Source organism: Convolutriloba macropyga, chromosome 14 (assembly GCF_964194025.1).
Source record: "Convolutriloba macropyga chromosome 14, txConMacr16.3, whole genome shotgun sequence".
In the NCBI taxonomy this organism is placed as follows: Eukaryota; Metazoa; Xenacoelomorpha; order Acoela; family Convolutidae; genus Convolutriloba; species Convolutriloba macropyga.
The window spans coordinates 43,977,537-44,002,120 of record NC_134481.1 but is presented as its reverse complement, the minus strand read 5'-3'; the positions used below and the strand labels follow the sequence as shown (position 1 = coordinate 44,002,120).

Sequence of the window (24,584 nt, the reverse complement as noted above, 5' to 3'; positions counted from 1 at the left end):
ATTTTCAATTTTATAATTTTTTTATAGTTTTCCAGAATAAAAGATTAACACGAAAGGTTACTTGATAATTTAGGTACTTGGTTATTATTGAAAATTTGTTTTTCGACAATTAAGAAAAATACCGAATTTAATTTTGATATTTAAGAAAATTGTCGAATTTATTTTCGATATTTAACAAAAAATGTCGAGAAAAAATTCGATTTTTAAGAAAAAATTACTGTTACAAATCCGATTTTTAAGCTGCAAGAACAGATTCAAAACTTGTCATTTTAAAAATTATTAAAATTTATGTTTTTTGCTTAAAATCATACCGTAAAACTAAGAAAAATGAGAAAAAAGTGCACATTTTGCACGCACAGTTTGGTAACATTTTTGATTTTTAATGAAAAATCTGAGGTTCTATTTTTGACTTTTAACAAAAAATGTTGTGTGAAAATTCGACATTTAACAAACAAATCGACTTCAAATTTCGACTTTTAGAATATACACTAATAATAAAACTTTTTAGTACAAACACTTTATTACTTTCTAACTTCAAAGTACAACATGGGGTTATCAATTATTCCATGACCATCTAGTAAACAATCAACAATTTTTATTAATTCACTCTCATACTTTGAGTTCTTAAGAGACTGAATTCGGTCGAAGAAGGATGATCTCAATGTTTGTGTGCTTGCATTTCTTTGCTCAGCTCTCAGTAGATGTCTCTTGAACTTTTTTCTACTCAATCTCTTCTTAGACACGCTGGGTAGTTTTTCAACAAATTTGTTTTCCGAATTATGTTGTACCGCTCTCTTCACTTGGGTGAAAACAAGTCCTGCTTCTTCGTTTGTGCGACCAAAAAACTGATGTTTATATAAGGTGTATAAGCAGTCCACTGTCTGATATTGAAAAGATAAATCATCCAATTTTTGGAGTAATTCATTAATGGAAGATGAAATGAGAATTATGTGATAAGAACAATTTTTCAGAGGACAAAAAGTGTAATTGTGAGACGCAACAGAGTATTCACTAGTAAGCAAGTAAGGTTTATAATCCTTAACTGATACGCAAATGAACAAGGATTTCTCACAAAATTTTTTATAAAAGTCAGGTAAAACTTGACACATAACTGCTGCCATTCTGTAACCAAAGTGATTTTGGAGTGATTCTTTTAAACTACCGTATAAGGAAATAACGCAATTCAGTTCAAACGCAGCGAAAATTTCATTTGAAAAATGACACAGTTCAAGAGACAGCAACTCAGAAAAATCCGTTGTTTTACTTGTTCTAAATATTTCAAACACTATTACTCGCTAATGCAACACAGACGTGCTAAACATCAAGATAAATATGCTGCTCTAGTTCAAATGTTTGCTCAACTTAAAATTTCTGACTAAGTTTCCTTATAAGGAATTTTTGCAAAATGACGCAATTGAACTTTCCATATTTGGAAATGAAAGAAAGATAATGACATCATTACCAAATAAAGGTGATCGGAAACAATAGAGGAAGTAAAATTGCAAGTCAAATCATTCAATTAATTTCTCTCTGTCACATTAAGTTGATAAAATGTCTCTCTCTCAAGTCTCTCCGTTTTACTCGAGTGCTCCGTCTATGTTTACCGATTCTCAACCTAAAACTGGAACTGATTCGGTTCCATTTTATATAGACTTTGGTTCTAACCCAAAAAGATTTGGGAGATTTACTGTGTCCCAGATTTTTAAAAACGGACAAAATTATTCCGAACCAACTTTCCAAGTCTTCAAAAAAGATAATTCTGGAACATTTGAGAAGTACCAACAACTTCGAATAGGAGATTACGAATTCAAGAAATTCTGTTTCCTCAAGAACAATATCCTGGATGGGGAGTTGGAACTGAGTGAGCACCCGACTCAATTTGATAAGAACCCATGTATGGAGGATGTGCTGCAACGATGTCACAAAGTCAGAGAGGTCAGCATAGGTCGAAATCGACGAATATATGTGACTTTCATTCAATACGTTCAGGAGAATCCAGCCTCCATTTATGTGCAGATTCGGCTCTTTTGTCGCAAGGAAAACAATGAGTTCAAGCAGGTGACTTATGTCAGCTACACTTTGGACGAGTTCAAGGAACTGATTCAAAATTTGAATGACTTTTCTAACATTGAACAATGTACATTTCAATAATAATTGTTGTGTGATTTTGTAATATGTCTTTGTCTTCTCTACAATAAATTTTTCATTTTAAAAATCTTTGATCTGAGAATGAGTTGGGATATTGGCTGCTCAATAAACATTTTTTTGAGTCTCAGAGACAAGTCAAAGGTTTTTCACGTTAGACTTCATTACGAACTTAAAAGATATTCCTATACTGTTCTTGAAGCTCAAAATTTTCCCAAATTAGAAAATTTGGACATAGAGTCCCAAATTTCAGAATTTAAGTGGGTTATTCACAACGGATTACGCAGAACAAGTCTTATATATCGTTCAGATAAACAACAAGTTACCATTTCACAACATCGTTGGAACGGATATCAGTGGAGTTTTCTGACAAATATTGAATTAAAAAAAGAAGAGTACGAGAACTTACTAGAGCATCTCCCTACACTTTTATCTTATATTGAAAAGTTTAAGAAAACTTGCATTGACATGGATGAAGGAACGCAAAGTTGATGGATATTGTCATTCTTGTCAACATATTCAATTGCTACGGAAGCATCCTTTCAATGTTTCCCGAAAATGAAAAACGCAAAAACTGTTTTTTAGCGGCCTGTAAAATTTGGGACGAGAATATAAATTTGGAGGAAATTAACCAAAAATTTCCTCATGGAGGACTTATTGGTTATGGAAATTCCTTTTTAGATTTTTTCTTTGCTAGATTGAAAGTTATTCGATTACATGCTATACTACACGATTCTGCTGGAGCGGTTAAAGCAACTACAAACAAGGGACCAAGATACTGTTACATGTTACCAAATTTTCCAAGCTCATGTTTCTTGGGACATTTAACTGGGTTAATCTTTTGTGTCTTTATTAAATTTTATCATCCTCAAATTTTCAAAATGCTAGACTGCTAATCATTTTTGTAATAATTCAACCTAGAAAAAAGAATGTCTCTCGTTGTGTTTGATATTGAGTGCTTGGAAGGGAAAATTGTCAAGGAGTTGGGTGTTTTCAAGGATGGAATTGTATTGGGATACAGTTTCCTCCCACCCAAAGACTATAAACCTACTTTTCAAGCAAAATGGAACACTAAAAATTTACATGGGATTAATTGGAACAATGGAAAACTGGAATACACTGAGTTGTCATCAATCATTCACCAACATTGTTCACCTACAACAGAATACTTTGCAAAAGGGTTAGAGAAGTGTAATCTTCTCTCAAATTACTTCTGTAAAGATGTGGAGAATCTAGATGATCTTGGTTGTCCAAAAGTTTCCAAACTTCTCAATAACTCGGATCCTGACTGGGATTGTCGCAATTATCCGTATCGACACAAAAAGACATTTCACTGTGCAGAGAAGAAAGCTTATGCTTACGGAACTTGGACTCTGGATTTTTTTGATAACGTATAATATTTGTAATTTCTATTTGTAATTTTTATTTGTATTTGTGATCGTTTTGTAATTTATTATTTTTATTTTACTACTTTTGAAATCAGAGAGAAGTTGCATTCCCAGTTCAAAAAATTGATTTTCCCTTAAAAATAAGGTATAAATGACCGAGCATACAGATAACGGTTTAAATTTAGGTAATTTTGTCTTTGATGATAATAACCAGGAACGACAATCGTGGAAACGTTTTGGACAGACTTGTAATAGATCTCTGGTGGTTTTTTTGTCCCAATTTTTTGTTATTCTGTTAATATTAGCGTGCTGTATAGTAAGAATAACTCTTGCCGAAACCTGTGAAGAAACAACAGTTTGGATTGCTATCTTATCTAGTACAGTCGGTTATATTTTACCTTCTAAACTATGAACAAAATAATCTCTACTAAGGAACGCATTTTTATTTCATTGGTGGGACCAAGCGGGTCTGGAAAATCTCATCTTATCCATGATTGGCTAATTATTGGAACTTTTCAACCCGATTTTGATAAAATTTACTATTTTTATCAACATTATCAATCACTTTACGGTCTAATGTCCAAAAACATTAAAAACATTCAATTTATTCAAGGAGTTGACTTTGAGTTCATTCAGAGTCTACCCAATAATGGAACAAAGTATTTGCTGATTTTTGATGATTCTTGTGAAGAAATCTCAAGCTCGAAAGAATTTGTTAAAATCGCGACAGCTGGAAGACACAAAGGTCTTAGTACAATATATATAAAGCATAATCTTTTTCATCAGAGTAGGTTGGGAAGAGATATTGAGTTACAAAATACTCATATAGTTTTATTCAAGTCTCCTAGAGATGTTCTCCAGATTAACACTCTTAGTCAACAGCTCGGGTTAGGATCACAATTAAAAGATTGGTATACAAAAGCTACTTCAATCCCGTATGGTCACTTACTCATTGATTTAACTCCGAAAACAGTCGACTCTCTTAGATTTTGCAGAAACAGTGGTTCTATTCCCACTATTTTTTTTCTCCCTAAAACGAAACAAGAGATTACTTTTTTGAACGATGAACACACAACATCTCTCTACGCTGATAACGTTCCAAACGTATTCCCAGAACTTCAAGAAATTGTTCCTAAGAAATTGTCCAAAAGATTTCATTCAGTTTCTAAACGAATGCATAGTAAACCTTCTCGGGGGACAACTACAGGAAATACAAAAACAAGACGTAATAAAATACAGAGACGAAATTCATCAACTCGTGCTAAAAAGAACCGGAATAAATAAAAGAAGAGCAATTTTAAGTTCACGAAAAGGAATAGAGCTCATATCAATTTTGACACCATCTATCATTAATCGATTTTCTTGAATTGGAACAGTTTGTTTTGATTCCTCAACACCTTTACGAACAAAAATTCAAATTAGAAGTTAAAAAGTTGGACACTTTTGAGCAGAAACCAGTTTCTGTCCCAACACATTTGAACTCTAATTACAAGGAATCCAGCAACAAAACCAGATCTTTAAAGAACGAATCAATTGTAGATCAAATTTTGAATTCACCGCGAGTCAAGCTATCTCTCAACGACACAATTTTATTAGATGGAAGAGATACAGAAGCAGCTTTTGCAGATTTTATTTTTGCATTAAAAAGAAAGAACGTTGATTTTCCCGACATATATTACACAATACTTGATGCCACCGGAATAAATCCGCAAAAAGTAATAAACAAAGATGCCAAAAGCAAAGACAGAGGGAGCTGGATTCCTTTCAAAATCTGAAAAAGCCAAGCTACAAAGGCTGTATAGAGATGGAAAAGCCGCATATGGATCAATTAAAAATCTACAAAAGGCAAGTGGGTTATCCAAAAAGAAAGTTGCCTACTTTCTACACAGTAAAGATTCCTACACAAAGTATCGTCATGCAACACGACATTTCAAAAGATTACCAGCATTTGCTAAGCGAATCAATGAGATCTGGTGTCTCGATCTAGCTTTTATGGATAAATTATCGGATACTAATAATGGAGTGAAGTATTTATTAGTATGTGTTGACGTCTTTTCTCGCTTTGTTCGTGTGCAACCAATGAAGTCAAAGTACTCTACCGATGCAGTTGTAGCTTTCAAAAAAATGTTGCGTAAAAAAAGTATGCCCGCGAAAGTGTGGGTTGACCAGGGAACAGAGTTTAGTGGTGAGTTTCGAAAGTTTTGTATGGACAAGAAAATTAAAATTTACTCTACTAGAAGTGAAACGAAAGCTGCTGTAGCAGAACGAGCCATTAAATCCCTGAAAAACATTATTTATCGCTATATGGAAGAAAATGGTGACAAATACATGAGAAAAATGGATTCCTTTGTCAAAACTATGAACACAAGAGTTAATCGCTCAACAGGTAAAGCTCCAAAAAATGTAACAAACAAAGACTTTTTGTCAATTTTTTACAGAAACCCAATTAACCAATATAAACGACCACGTTTTAAAGTTGGTGAAAATGTTCGTATATCAAAAAAAGATATTCCATTCAGAAAAGGTTATAAATCACAGTTCACAAATGAAATATTCAAAATTGTTAAAGTTGCTACTTTTAAACCGCCAACCTATAACCTTTGTGGAGAACAAGGTGATGAAATTCTAGGTAAATTTTATGAACAAGAGCTTTCAAAGTGTATCATTTAAAGATGAGTTCTTTCACTGTTGAGTTGGTTTCCAATGCGTCGTTTGATTGTTACCCAAACAATACACTAAGTTCTTTCACGAATTTTCTACCTGAACAAATTAATCTTGATGGAGAATGGGAGGTAGCGATAACAGAACTGTCGTATCCTTCCTTGTACCAAAACATAACAGAGGGTAAATTCTTCTATCTAGATGAAGCAACACCAGATACAAAACCATCGGATTATTACACACTTGATCCAGGTCTATACCCCTCGATCTCTGATATTGTCAATGAAATGAATAGAAAAATTCAGGAACGTAAAAAATATGAAAAAACGCCCATCAAGTTACACGTTAACAAAATTACACAGCGAATTTCTTTGAGTCTTCCAAATCAGAACTCTTTACTTGTCATTTTTAGTGCCGATCTTTGTCATGTCTTTGGATGCGAAGAAGCTGTTTATGGTATGGGTGTTTTCATAAGTGGTGGTGGTCCACATTTTCCCAAGTTTCCTTATGACATTGTACGAATACACACCTTAATGATATATAGTGATATTGTTGAATACAATATTGTGGGTGATACAAAAGCTGCTCTTTTACGATGCATTCCGTTTATATCAAAAGTTAAGAATGGAGATATCATCTCAACGGGACAATACATGAATTATCAAAATTTTCCAAACTTACAATTTAAAAAAATTCTAAAAAACTCATTCCACAGCATAAAACTCGAGCTCCGGGACTCTTATGGTGAAAAAGTTCCTTTCAACTCTGTTGGTGTGACAAGAGCGGTACTAATGTTTAGAAAAACTTCTGACAATCATTTTTAGATTTAAAGTTGTAGAAAATGGTTGCTGATAGTGATTTACCGTATTTTCGTGGTAATTCAAGACAGAGGGGAAGAGGATTCGGAGCGTTAGCACAAACAATTGGGAGGACAGCTATTCCATTCTTGAGGAGATATGTTGTCCCAGCAGCAAAAAGAGTTGGTGCTGATTTGCTTGATATAGCTGCACCAGAAATTGGAAATGTTCTAACTGGAAAGAAAAAATTCAAATCTGTGGCTGCAGATGTTGGAAAGAAAACATTACGTAAACAGCTAGGTGGTGGAAAAATTAGGAAACGGCGCATAATTCGAAGAATTACCCCAAAAACCAGTCGACGTCGTCGAACTAGAAGAGATATTTTTTCTAAGCTAAAATGAATACTAGATCAACAAACGATAGCAACTTTCGTTATGGTCACTTTACGAACTCTTGCTTGGAGATTTTTGACAAAATTCCTATTTTGGAACCAATTGAATCTTCTCACGTTCAAGAAGTTTATCCCAGTACTTCATTGGATGAAAGCAGCATTGAGTTCGAGTTTGAAACAGATAGAAGCATATATCTTGATATGAGAGATATCCACCTTCAAATCAAAGTTGGATTACAAAAGGGAAGATTGTTTGATGACTCTATGAAAAAAGACGAGCATGGAAAAGCAGATATGGGAATGTCTTTCACAGATGATGATTTACATTATCTAACTCACGTCAACAATTTATTGCACTCGCTCTTTTCCAACTGTGAGGTGTATCTGAACAATCAACAGGTTTACAACTCAAATGGTCTCTATGGACACAAAGCTATAAATTCCAATGAATTTAACGCTTCCACAAGAAATAATTAAGGTATTTTGGCTTGTCATGGATATGAATTTGAAAAAGAACCCAGCGATTTTGAGAAAAGCCCTTTTATAGATCGAGAGGAAGAACTTTTGCTGAAAAATGGAACTACTTATTACGGTAAATTAGCAAATGATTTGTTCCAATGTGAAAAGTTACTGCTTCCAAATACAAAAGTTAGACTGAAATTGATTCGTGCAAGACCCAATTTTTACATGATCTCCTACAATCCTCACGTCTCCCTTAAAGTTCTTGACTGTTCCCTGTTTACAAGACGTGTTGTTGTTAACGAAGTGTATCACCAGACTATCAAATATCAATTAACTCATCAACCTGCTTGTTACAACTTTATGGAAACAATCGCACGCACATTTATTATTCCTTCAGGACAGAACCAGTTTATTCAGGAAAATGTTTTTAACAATGCTCCAATCAGAAGAGTAGCTATTGCGATGAACACAAATTCAGCATTCACAGGACATTTTCAAGAAAATCCTTTCCATTATCAGAAATTTGGTTTACGAGAACTAAGAATTGTTCGAGGAGGAAGAGCTATAGTATCTGTTGATACAACCAATGACTGTAGGGCATATGTAACAACAATGAAAGCAATGAATTTTAACGAAGAGATTCCCGCGTTACCACATAATCTATTTCAGAACCATTACGTGCTTGTATTTGATCTCACTTCACTTCAAGATGCTGGAGAAAGTATTCATTATCCTGAGCTCAGCGGTGAAAGTATCCGATTAGAAATGTTTTTCGACCGCCCGCTAAGAAGCGTGACAGAATTAATTGTTCTAGGAGAAAGGATGTCCACTGTTAAAATTGATCAGTTCGGAACGGTTGCTAAAAATGTCTGAAGATTTTTGCGTTAACGAAAATTTTTTCATATTTTTTTCAGTTTTTTATGGGTTTTACATCATTGCTTTCTGCATTGGAACATTTTTGGGTTATATATTATCGTCACCCAGTTGCCATTCTCTTCACCAAATAATTTCTTAAAATGGACGTTAACTGGGGGCGAACTAATTCGAACATTTTGTTTACGTTCCTCTCCTAATTTTTCTGGTACTTCTTTTTATAATTATTTTATTCTACCCCAAATCCCATAACAATTCTGTTGACAAAATTAAAAAGTCAAGCAACCTTTTATTAGAGCAAGAAAAAAAGTCCAATGATTGTTGCTTTTATGAAGAGAATGAGTCTTTTCAGCTTGACTGTACAGTTAGAAATCCGTGTGTTAATGGTACTTGCGAAATGAAGCAGAGAAAAATTGTTTGTCATGGATAACACTTCCCTGATACAGATTATTGAACGAATCCCAGAACTCAAATACCGCTATATATTGGATCGTTTCCAGGAGATTGTGTTCCAAGGCTACCCACATTCAGTTTTGCTATCATCAACACTTCTCCGAGCAGTGAAGCTGGAGAGCATTGGATAATGATTGCTCGACTCAATCGAACTTATTACTATGCTGATTCTTTGGCTCGTCCAATCACAAAATACAAATTTTTGAATAAAAAGTATCAGAAAATGATACAACAACCAGTTCAGAAAACTGATAATTTGTGTGGATTTTACACAATATTTGCAGCATTTCAACTATTTAAATTATTTCAAAACAAAACTGAACAAGGTTCATGACGTTCATGTTTTAAACTTTATAAGTAATTATATGTGAATTAGATAAATTTAATGTAAAATACGTCGAAGTGTAATAAAGTCGACAGTAATTTTTTTCTAAATTCCTTAATTCTTCGTTAGTTACTCAAATTTTTGTTGTCGACTTTATTAACTACTCGGCTAAATGTACTTTAATACTCTTTTCTTTTGTACTATCATCATGTAAACGTTTGATTAAATTTGTATTTGCATGTGCTTAATTTGTACTGTGTCTGTTATTTTGTACTTATTAGTTCAATTTTTTTTCTTTTATTTAACTTTTTTCCATGTTATGAGCGCGTAAAAGTCCACTAGTACTGTGACAATGCCAGATCAGCAAGAGGTAGTTTCGATCTACCGACCTCTGGGTTATGAGCCCAGCACGCTTCCGCTGCGCCATCTTGCTATTTAGGGTCGGCTATACCTAATCTTAATACATTGCGGCGGCTATACCTAATCTTAATACATTGCGGCGGCTATACCTAATCTTAATACATTGCGGCGGCTATACCTAATCTTAATACATTGCGGCGGCTATACCTAATCTTAATACATTGCGGCGGCTATACCTAATCTTAATACATTGCGGCGGCTATACCTAATCTTAATACGTTGCGGCGGCTATTCCTAATCTTAATACGTTGCGGCGGCTATTCCTAATCTTAATACGTTGCGGCGGCTATACCTAATCTTAATACATTGCGGCGGCTATACCTAATCTTAATACATTGCGGCGGCTATACCTAATCTTAATACATTGCGGCGGCTATACCTAATCTTAATACATTGCGGCGGCTATACCTAATCTTAATACATTGCTGTGGTTAAACCAAAAAATGTTGAAGTTTACTGCGAGGGAAATTATCCGTTAATGCGCGCTGCCTGTACAATTCCCCGCCTGTACGTACGCGCTGACTGTACAATTCCCTGCGCGCTGCATGTATAATTCCCTGCTAATCCCTAAATGACCTCTAAAATCACGTGACAAGTGGCTCCGAAAAATCACCCTGATCTGCTCCCACCTTACTACTCACCCCCTGGAACACCCCTAGATTTATCCCCAATCTTAATACATTGCGGAGGATATTCCTAATCTTAATACGTGGCGGCCGCTATAACTAATCTTAATACGTGGCGGCCGCTATTACTAATCTTAATACGTGGCGGCCGCTATTACTAATCTTAATACGTGGCGGCCGCTATTACTAATCTTAAAACATGTACGCCGCCTATACCCTATCTTAATACATTAGTGTAGACCCTCTCTCAAAAATTACTCCTATACCCTATCTTAATACATGGGGTCTACACCCCCCCCCCCCCCCCCCCCCCGGGGGTGACTTGCTCACCCTATTACTACTCACTAAAGTATCAAGGCTTAAATATTCATCGGAATTAAAATATCCAGTTTTAAAAATATACAAAATGTGAAAGAACCTAATATTAGCCTATAAGAATCAAGGAGGCTCGGTAATGTGCGTTCGCACATAAAGTTCCGACCCCGCTCATCCACATTTTTGGCATAAATGTCTACCAAATGAGGAACAGTTTTTTTCAAGAAATATGTCTGAACAAAAAAATCGCCTGCAACGCAACTAACTGAGTGTAGTAAAAAAATGTTACATAAGATTGATGAGATCAACCATTATTAAGAAAACAAGTGAAGACGAACACAAAATCAAACAACAGTAACAACATTAATTACATCCAAAATTTTGTGTCCATTTTTTTTACAAAGAAAAACTTAATAACAAAGCAAAAAAATAGTTTCAGATAAAACTGAAACTTAACCAAAATAACTTGTACTCACTAGAAAAGATATGGGACCAACACTCCATAATAAGGCTCAGTACCAATTAGACAAAAAAGAAAAAAAAGCAGCAATAAAAAGTTGGCTTATATTTTTAAAAACAATTAATTTCTGAGTAATGAAAACCATTAGATAGCAATTGAATACATACAAGATGTTTATGATCACATACGGTTTTATAGGAGGGCAGAAAGAACTGTTATCAACCAATTTTTTATGCGGTTACAAAAAGAACAACTAATGGAGACAACAAACAAAAATTCAATTAAACTTTGCGAGAAAATGCTGTCGAAGCCGTAAAGTCAGATTTTGGCCACAAGATTAATTCAATTGAGCCTTCCTCGAAGGCCAATAACGTGGTATGCAACCTCTTATTAACTCATTAATGAGAATCTGAAACAAGTAAACAAAAAAAGAGAAACAACGAAACTAAGTAATACTTTTGTTATTCGAAAACAATTATTTTTAAAGTCATGAAAGCCATCAGGTACAAAAAGAAAGATTTAAATAGGTCTTTTTGTTCGTCCAAAAGAAGCGCGTCGAGACCTGGATTTTTTTAGCATATAACTTACATCTACAAAAAAACGTCAAATATAGACAAAAATCAAAATTTAGTTTACTTTTTTTCCGAAAACCCGTGTCGAAGCGAATAAATTCATAACAATTTTTTCAGAAACTTTAAATTTTGTACACTTGCAACTTCCCCCAAGGATATTAATGTTATATGTTACGTGTAATTAACGAGACTAAGTGACAAATTGACAAAAGAGAGCCAAAACGCGAAGTTAAAAAGTCGTTTTTTTTCATTTTTTGAAAACAATTGTTTTCAAAGTCATGAAAACCATCAGCTATCTACTCAAATCAGAATATCGGCTCAATTTTTCGACCGTAAAAAGTCAAGCAAACCTCTCATTATGCAGGAATTTCATACGACTAAAAAGGCAAAGTAAAGTCTACAGTTAAAGCCAAATGTGAAAAATTCAATTAAATTCTTCGAGAAAGGGGTGTTGAAGCCATTAAAACCATAATCAATGACCTTTCTATGTTCAAATGTTTGCTTTTTTGAACGCCAATATTGTAATAAGAGAACTGTCATTATTTGATAATGTGACAAAACGAAATAAAAACGTGAAAAAGGGGCCAATGCCTTAAAATCGAAAACAAACTGTGAAATCTCGTAGTATCAGCTCCAGAAAACCAAAACTTAACGCGTAAAACCGCGAAACATAATAAATCTTAGTTCCGTAGAGCGAAAAAGCTGCAAAAGCATTCGTTCTTTGCAGACAGCAAGCTACGAAATGACCAAATTAAAAGAAAGAGTGGGACTGTTCTAGAAGCCATTGTTTATTTAAAAATCAAAAATCTTTAAAAGTCAAAACGACCATAATCTTTCCATTAAAAAGACTAAATATATTAATTGAGCCAACTAGGAAGTCAATACATTAAAAAGACTAAATACATTAATTGAACCAACTAGGAAGTCAACTGTGGCTATTAAAGGTAAGCTTTGATTTGAATTGTTCTGTTCTTTAATTAACATAAAAAAGATCGAATTTAAAAAAAAACCGACCTATTACAATCTGAATTATATTTGGACTGTAACAGTCCAAGATTGGACCAAAACCTGCCCTGTTATTGCTGTTCTTTCATTGAGAACACACAATTGTTTCAAATGTGTTAGATCTAGATAATTTATTAGTTAAAAGATCAGAAATAAATGCTGTTTTTTGATAATACTAGAGTAAAAAGTTAGCAAAACGGCAACATTTTAATTCCAGACTACTCTAAATAGAAGTGAAAGTAGGACTAGTTTCATTTTGTAGGTTGAAAGGATTGTGTTAGTTGTTTTGGGTGTGAACTTCCGGCATATTTTGTCTAAGCGGACTAAAGAAGCTTATTTCGGGCAATTTTTGATCAAAAAGGCTGAATTTTGAAATATTTACCCAAAAATTCGCCAAAAAAATCAAATCAAAATAGTGAACAAGACTTTTTGTCTCTAAAAACAAATTCAAAAGTGTTATTGTTAACAATTTTTACATATTTTAGCAAAATTGACAAAATTTTAGGCAAAAGTTCCGGAAAATTTGAGTAAAAATAACGCAAACGGTCTAATATTCACAAAAATTGAAACCACGATAACCAAAAGACTCGGATAAAACCAATCGGCAAGCCTCCGCTATTTTGAAAAGTAAACCCAACAACATTGTCTTTATAAAAAATAACAAATTTTAGCAAAATTGATGAGAATTTGGTCAAAAATCCGGAAAATGTGAATAAAAACAACGGATTTCCGTCTACTATCCACAAAACTTCAAGTCTCGATAACTCTCTGTAGAAAACGAAATTCAAAAAATCTTTTTAATTCCATATTCTACGCTGGACGGGCTTTTTAATGATACCACTCACAACTCTCTACGATGAATATATCGATCGGTGAAAATTGACTGAACAAAAAAAACCCAGTTGAGTATATAGTTCCTTCCCCCTCAAGAGGAGTCGGAACAATAAAGATTTAGTTTCCTTATTGTGAAATACTTCAATAAAAAACTAGGAAAAATTACAAGATTAGCCATATTTCGTATTTTATTCTGCCCATAATTTTATAGCTATTGTTTAAATCAAACTAATTAAACTAATAATTCATTAAGTGTTTTCGATGAAATAAAATATAAACTCAATTTACATGATATGTCAAATAATCTTCATCGTAACAAGACTCATTATGCACTAACACTTGATGATGAGTCGTGCGGTTGATGATACGAAACCAGACTTGTTCTTTCCCTGGCAGGAGTAGTCGTCTTCGTCCTCCCCATAGACATTTTTGATCACGAGGGAGTGTCGGCTGCCATCACTCGACATGCGGTACTTCTCATTAGAAACCAACGGACGAGATCCCTTCCACCTGTGAAAAAATATTTCTACGAGGTGCTATCATAAATATTTATGGCGACTTTTTGTAAGAATTTTTGCCATGTTAAATTCAGTTTCTTATTGTTTTGAATTTTTTCTCCTATGATGAAAATATCTGCAATTCCGTCCTACTGATTCAAAGCTATTTTTGCCTTTAACACTTTTCAAAGCATTGGTACTTCTCGAATTTAACAATTCTCGTGATAGCGTTAAATATTTCTGACCAAATTGTTTCAGAATTAAATATTTCTGAAAAACTCAATATACCAAAAACTCCCTCTTGAGTGAAGTTCATAAATTGCAAAAAAAATGTATTCCCAGAAAAAAAAACATCTAGCACATCTAGGTCATAAAATCACGAAATGAAATGGTCCCGTTGACATTCTAAATTATGCATCTAAGTGCCAGTGAAGAGTTTGAATTGAACAAAAATGGTCCTGTTCCTTTTAAAGAAACAAACACTTCCCAGGTTGAGGTGCCAGACCGAAAGTCGATATGTCCAGACCGTCCCAGACGGAAAGTGTCTATGTCCAGACCCTCCCAGACGGAAAGTGCCTATGTCCAGACTTTCGTGCGTTCAAAATTTTTCGTGCGTTCATCGTGCGTTCAAAAGTCCTCATGTCCAGACTTTCGTGCGTTCAAAATTGCCTATGTCCAGACTTTCGTGCGTTCCAAAAGAAAATTCGTGCGTTCCAAATTTAATAATTTGTGCGTTCATTTCCAGACTATCGTGCGTTCAAAAGGCCTTATGTCCAGACTTTCGTGCGTTCAAAAATGCCTATGTCCAGACTTTCGTGCGTTCCAAAAGAAAATTCGTGCGCTCCAAAAATAATAATTTGTGCGTTCATGTCCAGACTTTCGTGCGTTCAAAAATGCCTATGTCCAGACTTTCGTGCGTTCCAAAAGAAAATTCGTGCGCTCCAAAAATAATAATTTGTGCGTTCATGTCCAGACTTTCGTGCGTTCAAAAATGCCTATGTCCAGACTTTCGTGCGTTCAAAAATGCCTATGTCCTGACTTTCGTGCGTTCCAAAAGAAAATTCGTGCGCTCCAAATTTAATAATTTGTGCGTTGATGTCCAGACTATCGTGCGTTCAGAAGGCCTTATGTCCAGACTTTCGAGCGTCCAAAAATGCCTATGTCCGGACTTTTTGTATGTTCAAAAATTGACGATGTGTACTAAATTTGACGATTTGATCAGTCCAAAAGAAACTAGTCCAAAATGGTTCGGTCAGTCCAATTTTTTAAACTCATCACTAATTATGGCTAAAGTTGAGCATACCCACCTAAATTGAGCACAATTGCACTAAAATTGACAATTTGGTTACCAAAACAATGTTCGGTGATCGAAAAAGTTCAGGTACTTTTTTGGAAATAGGTAAAAACTTGTCCAAAACGGTCCGGTCAGTCCAATTTTTTAATTTCATCGCCAATTATGGGTAAAGTAGAGCATACCCATCAAAAATGAGCACTATTGTACTAAAATTGACGATTTGGTGTCCAAAACAATGTTCGGTGATCGAAAAAGTTAAGCCTCATCGAGCGCGGATACTTTTTTGGAAATAATTGAAAACTTAACGAAAACGGTTCCCTGAGTCCATTTTTTTATTTTATCCCCAATTATGGCTAAAGTGGAGCCTGCCCACCAAAAATGAGCACAATTGGACTAAAATTGACGATTTGGTCACCAAAACAATGATCGGTGATCGAAAAATTTAAGATAATTTTTTTTGGAAATAGATAAGAACTTGTTCAAAATGGTTTGGTCAGTCCATTTTTTTAATTTTATCACCAATTATGGCTAAAGTAGAGCATACCCATCAAAAATGAGCACTATTGTACTAAAATTGATGATTTGGTGTCCAAAACAATATTCGGTGATCGAAAAAGTTAAGCCTCATCGAGCGCGGATACTTTTTTGGAAATAATTGAAAACTTAACGAAAATGGTTCCCTGAGTCCATTTTTTTTTATTTTATCCCCAATTATGGCTAAAGTGGAGCCTGCCCACCAAAAATGAGCACAATTGGACTAAAATTGACGATTTGGTCACCAAAACAATGATCGGTGATCGAAAAATTTAAGATAATTTTTTTTGGAAATAGATAAGAACTTGTTCAAAATGGTTTGGTCAGTCCATTTTTTTAATTTTATCACCAATTATGGCTAAAGTAGAGCATACCCATCAAAAATGAGCACTATTGTACTAAAATTGATGATTTGGTGTCCAAAACAATATTCGGTGATCGAAAAAGTTAAGCCTCATCGAGCGCGGATACTTTTTTGGAAATAATTGAAAACTTAACGAAAATGGTTCCCTGAGTCCATTTTTTTTTATTTTATCCCCAATTATGGCTCTTTCGTATGGTCAAAAACTTCTTGAAATGGAACCAAACCTGGTATAGAGTACCCCCTGTGTAGCTAGAGTCTAAAACATAAAGAGTTTTTGGTATAGCTTGCCTAGGAAAAAAGTTAGCTTTCTATACGGAAATTTGCGATTATTTCATATAGATAATTTTAAAAATAGGTCTTTTTCATCGGGTCAAGGAGTTGTCCAAATCAAACCAAACTGGGTATGCAGTATCCCCTGTGTAGCTAGAGTCTAAAACAAAAAGAATTTTTGGTATTGGTTGCCTAGCAAAAAAGTTAGTTTTTCGTACGGAAATTTGCTATTATTTCAAATAAGTAATTTTAAACAATTTTCAAAATTAGGTCTCTTTCATTAGGTCAAGGAGTTGTTCAAATCGAACCAAACTTGGTATGGAGTATCCCCTGTGTAGCTAGAGTCTAAAACAAAAAGAATTTTTGGTATTGGTTGCCTAGCAAAAAAGTAAGTTTTTCATACGGAAATTTGCGATTATTTCAAATAGATAATTTTAAAAATAGGTCTTTTTCTTATGGTCAAAAACTTCTTGAAATGGAACCAAACCTGGTATAGAGTATCCCCTGTGTAGCTAGAGTCTCAAACAAAAAGAATTTTTGGTATTGCTTGCCTAGCAAAAAAGTTAGTTTTTCGTATGGAAATTTGCGATTAATTCGAATAGGTAAAGATTATTGAATTTTAAAAATAGGTCTTTTTTATCGGGTCAAGGAGTTGTTCAATTCGAACGAAAATTGGCATGGAGTATCCCCATGGTAGGTAGACTCTGAGACAAAAAGAAATTTTGGTATAGCTTGTCTCTGAGAAAAGTTAGTTTTTCGTATGGAAATTTGCGATTATTTCAAATAGTTAATTTTAAAAATAGGTCTATTTCATTGGGTCAAGGAGTTGTCCAAATCTAACCAAAATCGGTATGGAGTATCTCCATGGTAGGTAGAATCTGAGACAAAAAGAATTTTTGGTATAGCTTGCCTCTGAGAAAAGTTAGTTTTTCGTATGGAAATTTGCGATTATTTCAAATAGTTAATTTTAAAAATAGGTCTATTTCTTCGGGTCAAGGAGTTGTCCAAATCTAACCAAAATCGGTATGGAGTATCCCCATGCTAGGTAGAGTCTAAAACAAAAAGAGTTTTTGGTATAGCTTGCCTAAGAAAAAAGTTAGTTTTTCATACGGAAATTTCGACTTATTCGCTTATTTTATTTTTAAAAATATAGAAATTTTATCGGATCAAGGAGTTGTTCAAAGTGAACCAAATTTGTTATCGAGTATCCCATGGGTAACTAGATTGTAACACAAAAAGAATTTTTGGTATAGCTTGCCTAGGAAAAAAGTTAGTTTTTCATACGGAAATTTCGACTTATTCGCTTATTTTATTTTTAAAAATATAGAAATTTTATCGGATCAAGGAGTTGTTCAAAGTGAACCAAACTTGTTATCGAGTATCCCATGGGTAACTAGATAGTAAAACAAAAAGAATTTTTGGTAAAGCTTGCCCAGGAAAAAAGTTAGTTTTTCGTACGGAAATTTGCTATTATTTCAAATAAGTAATTTTAAACAATTTTCAAAATTAGGTCTATTTCATTAGGTCAAGGAGTTGTTCAAATCAAACCAAAGTTGGTATGGAGTATCCCCTTTGTAGGTAGAGTCTAAAACAGAAAGAATTTTTGCGATAGCTTGCGTAGGAAAAAAGTTAGTTTTGCGTACGGTTTTTTTTGAAAAAAAATCAAAAAACGGGTGGGACGCCTTTCGGGCGTCAAGATTTTTCGGTGCTCTCTCTCCCCCTCTCCCCTCGTTCTCTCGCCTCTGTTTTCGTCTCTCGCGTTCTCTCGCTTGTCTCGCGTTTTCTCGCTCGTCTCGCGTTTTCTCGATCGTCTCGCGTTTTCTCGCGTTTTCTCGCGTTTTCTCGCTCGTCTCTCGCGTTGTCTCGCTCGTCTCTCGCTTCGGTCTTTTGGTTTGAGTCTATGATGTGTGTTTATGATGTATGATATATGTTTCAGCTTTCTTGAATGAGTGTCAAAAAAAAGTCTTATTAAAAAAAAGTCTTATTAGAGGTTCATTTTATTCTTAATATTGATAGATAGACATCCCTAGAATTTTGCTCACGCCAGCAAAAAAGGATGTCTACTATTAGTATAAAGATGTTCATGTACCTCACGTAAAAAAAGACTTTATATGTGGATTTGTGGACTCGTGGAACCCTGGCGTCTTCATCTTCAGTGGGCATCTACAAGCATAAAAGGTTAGTTTTTTTAGTCTGGACATATGCAACTTTGAACGCACAAAAGTCTGGACATAGGCCTTTTTGAACGCACGATAGTCTGATCATGAACGCACGAAAATGTTTTCGTGCGTTCATGATCAGACTATCGTGCGTTCAAAAGGGCCTATGTCCAGACTATCGTGCGTTCAAAGTTGCATATGTCCAGACTATCGTGCGTTCAAAGTTACCTATGATCAGACTATCGTGCGTTCCAAGTTGCATATGTCCAGACTATCGTGCGTTCAAAATTGCATATGTCCAGACTATCGTGCGTTCAAAATTGCATATGTCCAGACTATCGTGCGTTCAAAATTGCATATGTCCAGACTATCGTGCGTTCAAAATTGCATATGTCCAGACTATCGTGCGTTCATTTTTTTTTCCAGACCGTGTAATTTTGAACGCACGACGCCACCTTGTGCGTTCATTTCGGTCTGGACATATCAACTTTCGGTCTGGCACCTCAACCTGGGTTGAATTCCAATGACAGATTCCAATGCGAGTTGAGTGGTAGTTATACCTTCGTTTGAGTCCTATTTCGTAAAATTTAACTGTGAGCTTAAACCAAGTTAATACACTCCTTACCATTTAACTTCAGCACAATTTTTGATGCTACAGGTGAATGTAGCATTGTGGTCTTCCTGTGCTTGAACAGTTTTCACAGCCTCCTCCATAATAGGAATCTCCCATACTTCAGTATCCCTAGGGATAACACCCTCAACGGGCGGACTGGGTTTACCAGGACCCGACTTGTTCTCGGCTATCACTCGGAATTCGTACTCTTGGTTCTCGATCAAGTTGCTAACGACGCATGAAGTCGTGCTTCGGCCCAGATTCTTAACCAATGTCCATCTCGCAAATGGACCCTCGCGTTTCTCAACGATGTATCCAGTAATTGGGCTTCCACCATCCACCGAGGGCGCTTTCCAGGAGATATCAACACTGGACGTCGTAATGTTGCCGACCTCTGGCATCATAGGCGCTCCGGGCGGGTCAAACGGGGGCTTTGCGACCACAGTCTCGCTCACAATCAACGGATCCCCGAGTCCAATCTCGTTCTCGGCGAAGATTCGGAACTCGTACTCGATTCCAGTTCGCAGATTCTCGATGTGGAAACTGGACTCTGTGACTTGACTACAAACTCTGCTCCACATTTTTGACAGCCCCAGTTCTCGTTTTTCAATCGTGTAACCAATTAGAGGAACCCCCGAGGTGTTCTTGCTCGCTTTCCACGAGATCTTGCACGATGTGGCTTCGATGTCCGAAATCATGACTGGTCCGGTAGGCGACAACGGTTTAGCTGAAACATAACAAAACAAAATATTTGTATTGTTCAACTTTGATCTAAAATCCTATTTACATCTTTCCGAATTCATCAATAACTTGTTGATTTTTCGAGAGAAAAGAGGCTCTAACCGGTTGTTTGGTTGCCCTGATCGCGTTCAAATCGTATCGAAAAACTATTTGCAGCAGAAAACTATCATAAGTTTTACCGAACACGTTTTTCAGAATAAAATTCACAGAACACGCGACATATAAGCAGAAATACATTTGCAAATTTTGGGCCCGAGTCATATTAATATGTCATAGAACTAACAAAAATTCAGTTCCTTCAATTTAGGTTATTATAAACTAAGGAAACCGTATATCTTGAATTTGGCGAGAGAATTCCAGTAACTACTAACTGGGGGGGGGGGGGGTGGGGTTGATCTCCTTCAATACATATATAGTTTACATCGTTAGTAATAGTGGTAATACGACAGCTGAGAAGAGTTGTAATACTTACAATGCACAATGACTTGGACTTGTCCGGTTGAAGTTCCAGCCTCGTTCTTGGCTCTCAACTGGTAAGTGCCTTCCGCTTTCTTGTTTATACTCTTGATTGTCAGAATGGCCAGGCCCTCTTGCACTGTGTCGAAGAACCTTTCAAACACAGTCAAATGGTATTGACCTTCATTGACCTTTTTCAACAAGATTGTTATCTTTCATTTGATAAAAATAAAAATATCGTTTTGGAATTGACTTATCATTTGCAATTATTCACAACAAAATTGATTTTACAGTCTCTTGGTAAATTTTCGTCTACAACTAAACATATAGTCAGCATATACTGTTGCCGAACGAAAAACGCTGAAAGCGTTTCGAAATTTTTGAACGGATCTTGAAATTTTTGAACAGAACTTGAACAACTGAAGCAACTATAAACAAAAACAAGATTAAATTCATTTATTTACATTTCGTCATCGACACAGGGTTGTGAGTTGAGTAGCCAGGTGAGTTTGGGCTTGGGAAGTCCAGAGAATCCCATTCTGATCTTGAAACTGTCTCCCTCTCTCACCACCATCCTCTGTTTCCTGGAATCCACTTCCACCACTGGTTCCACCAACACACGCACAGTTGCCTCAGTCTTCGCTCGGCCAGCTGTATTTGAGATCTCACACCTTCAATTGAATGAAAAATTCATAACAATTTGATAACTGTAGTGCTCTTTATTTTTTCCATAACTCATTTACTCCAACAACCAGTATAAAACTAAAACACGCCTTAATCAAAAACAATACTTGAAAAAATATCCCACGAAATATCCCCATAACAATTTCATTCTCACAAAAATCTGAGCGCAAAATTTCTTTCTTTTTCAACTGTTTTATATTAACCCCACCTACAAATGATGTGTTGTTATTTAGCACGTTACTATGTTGAAAAATTGAAAAAGTTAGCACTTTCGCCTTGAAGGAGAGGAGGGGGGGGGGGTGTTGGTAAAAGGTTGCAATGCCTTTAAGTTGAACAGGATAGATATATCCGCATATCTTTAGACTACCAAGAAAGTTACCTATAAGTTGCCTCGTCAATCTCAGCGAGGGATAGGAAATGAAGACTTGTCCTTCCAACATCGTCCTTGATCTCAGCTCTCCTTCCAGAGTAGATCTGCTTGCCATCTTTTATCCTACATAATACACAAGTTTATAATCTTTTTTTGCGAAAATTTAACCCAAAATGGTTACAATTTTGAGCAAATCTTAATCGAGGCAATGAAAACAAGTCGGTAGGCAGCAAGGTAAAAACCATTAATATAAGTCAATGGGATGGATAACAGTAGTAGTCTAATATGTTTTTTTACAAGCGTGCGTCATTTTGTATTCTTTAATTACAACTGATGGTTTTTTCGATTGTCCATGAGCACTAATTTTTGCTTCCTTCTTTAAGGAGCTACAAATTATGCGAATATGTTGTGATATGCTTATTAAAGGCCACGGCAATGATTTAGGCCAACAACATACAATTTCCATCATTAAAAATTGAAGAACTTGATCATTTGAATAAGGGAATAAAATTGTTGGCAGCGTCAATTTGGCCAAAATTTGCCAAAAAATTATCAATTTGGGCTGTTCAATGACATTTTCTAAAAGTCATTCGCTCAAAAACTCTTTGTCTCTATAATATCAATTATAATATCAATGTGGGAGTTCTAAATCTGTGATGACTGAAAAATTCGATAAATTTTCTGACAAATACAAATTTTACATAAATTGGTCAAAATTTTCAAATTTTTGAAAGGTTAAATTGTTCACATTTACTGTGCTGCTAAAATCAACCTACCAGGCAATGAGATTGCATATAAGATACCACATTTTATACATAGTAGAGAACTGACAAAAACTAAATTTTAGTCTTGCATCTCAAGCTCAATTTGAGAATGGAGAGAGGTTAGATCCAATTTTTTTTTTTAAAAATCCAGCATTATTTTTAGGTCTTTTTCATTTGTTAAAAGCAACTTGGGAATTTTATCATATTGTGAAAAAGCGGGCTTTAAAGCAATTCTTCAATGCTCCTGAGAAAGTTCAGTGTTTCAAAACATTTTAAATTAATTTAAGTATCATTTGATTCTGCCTTCTGTTAGAATAAAAATTTCTGCATCAACTCAAGTGTTTTGAGTTTCCTTTATTGATTTTCCTTTGAAAATCCTTTTAAATCTCGATTTGGTTGAATTTTGTAAAATAACAATTTTGTTAAATCCTCATTTTCCAAAGCAGTTGCAAAGAAGATGGATTTTGAGAAGTCTCTCCGATTAAAATTACTTTAGTTTGTCAAAAACAATTAGAGAGCTACTTTTAATGCCTCATTGATTTGTATTAGGCTTCGTTTCGCCTCGATTTCACCTCGTCTTATTTCTTCCGGGTACACTAAGTAAGTCGTACAGGGAAAATAGTTCGCTAACTATTACTTAAATTTCAAAAATGAAGCCAACCAAAGAGCACTAATAATTTGACTTTTAAAATTGAATTGACACCGATTAAGCTCAGTGGCGCGAAATTGGGAATGGTAGAGCAATCTAGGTCGATAAAAAATTCAAGAACAAACAAGTCAATCGAAAGTCAAATTTGTCAACTAAAAATTTTGCATATAAAAGACACAAACATAAGCGACTAACTTCGGGTGAATTGCTCTCAAACGAACGGCGAGCGGTTGAATTTCTAAGAATCGCCCTTCGCACAATAAGTTTTTGTCGCCAAAACATTTTCTGTGAATCGCATACTTGGCGAATAATGAGCTGAAATGCTCTAAGAGAACTTAATGCCCTCTGGGCGCTGCCTGTTTATCCGGGTTTTGAGGACGAAAAGTCAGCTGGGCCAGATGAAAAATTGGTCAAGCCACGATCGCATTAAAAAAAAGAGCAACAGGACTAATATAATTGCTACAATATCCGTTTGAGATCATTTAACACTTACTGCTTCAAACTTGGTTAGATAGCAATTTGCTATCGCAGAATGGCCACATCAACTGGCACGAAAAAAATGCAAATTTTTTTGCTAGTAACAAGCGTTTCAAAAAATGACTGACTAACCATTTGACGTCAGCTCTGGTTGCCGAAGAGTACTCGACCACCAAAGAAGCCTCTTCTCCCAATTTACCCTTGAGGTCACCCAAAAAGGAGGAAATGACAGGTGCTTTCTGGACATTTTGCTCCTTGATCAAAATGGGGTCGATCAGTTCACTGTAGGGTCCACTACCCGCTCTGTTAGTTGCGTAAGCTCTGAAGCAGTACTCATGTCCTCCAAGGATGTTGCTGGTCGTGAGAGAATTCACAGTTGTCATGCTTGACGACGTCAGCCGGGTCCACTTAGAAGTACCTGTACAACCAAAAGAATCGACTAAAGCTCGAATGTTATTTTGGGTGGTCAAACTCGCATTTAGATGAACCCCGAACCGAGTGAATCTTTTCCGTTTGGTGTCATCCCAGTTTAGCAGCTTAGTGTGTGCATATTATTTGCACTACCAGACGCACGTTCTCTTTATTATGGACTTACACGTGCTCTGTAACCGGGGGGGGGGGGGGTGCAAATCGTACTGGGGGAACAAACGGAAACGTCCAGTGACCCTTATTAAAGATTAGCCCTATTTAGGTTTTGTAATGAACGTGACTAACCAGCTTGTTTGCACTCCACGTGGTATCCGAGGATGGGGGTGCCACCATCGAACATGGGTTCGTCCCAGCCCAAACTGACAGCTACTGGAGTGACGTCAACAACACGGACAGAACCAGGAGCTCCGGGCAGATCTGCAAACATTATTCAGTTGCATAGCCGGAAAAATAAACATAAACTGACTAATGGTGGACGAATTTCTTTCGAACGACTGTGGGGTCGATGTATTTTAGTTCGGAGGCTACAGAAACGTCTATGTATGCAAAAACGATT

The 24,584-nt window shown here is 35.6% G+C and overlaps 1 protein-coding gene across 13 annotated transcripts in view; it reads right to left on the bottom strand.

The window, feature by feature from the left end:
• Window positions 1-24,584, bottom strand: part of LOC142353434 (twitchin-like) — a 238,763-nt gene that overhangs the window by 36,417 nt on the left and 177,762 nt on the right. For all 13 annotated transcript variants that reach the window (XM_075405674.1, XM_075405670.1, XM_075405667.1 and 10 more), the window contains 7 exons: window positions 24,314-24,445; window positions 23,732-24,017; window positions 21,719-21,832; window positions 21,120-21,326; window positions 20,672-20,808; window positions 19,471-20,185; window positions 14,065-14,237 (listed from right to left, as the gene is read on the bottom strand). In XM_075405674.1, coding sequence (XP_075261789.1) covers window positions 14,065-14,237; window positions 19,471-20,185; window positions 20,672-20,808; window positions 21,120-21,326; window positions 21,719-21,832; window positions 23,732-24,017; window positions 24,314-24,445 — 1,764 coding nt within the window. The remainder of the gene's footprint in view (window positions 1-14,064; window positions 14,238-19,470; window positions 20,186-20,671; window positions 20,809-21,119; window positions 21,327-21,718; window positions 21,833-23,731; window positions 24,018-24,313; window positions 24,446-24,584) is intronic.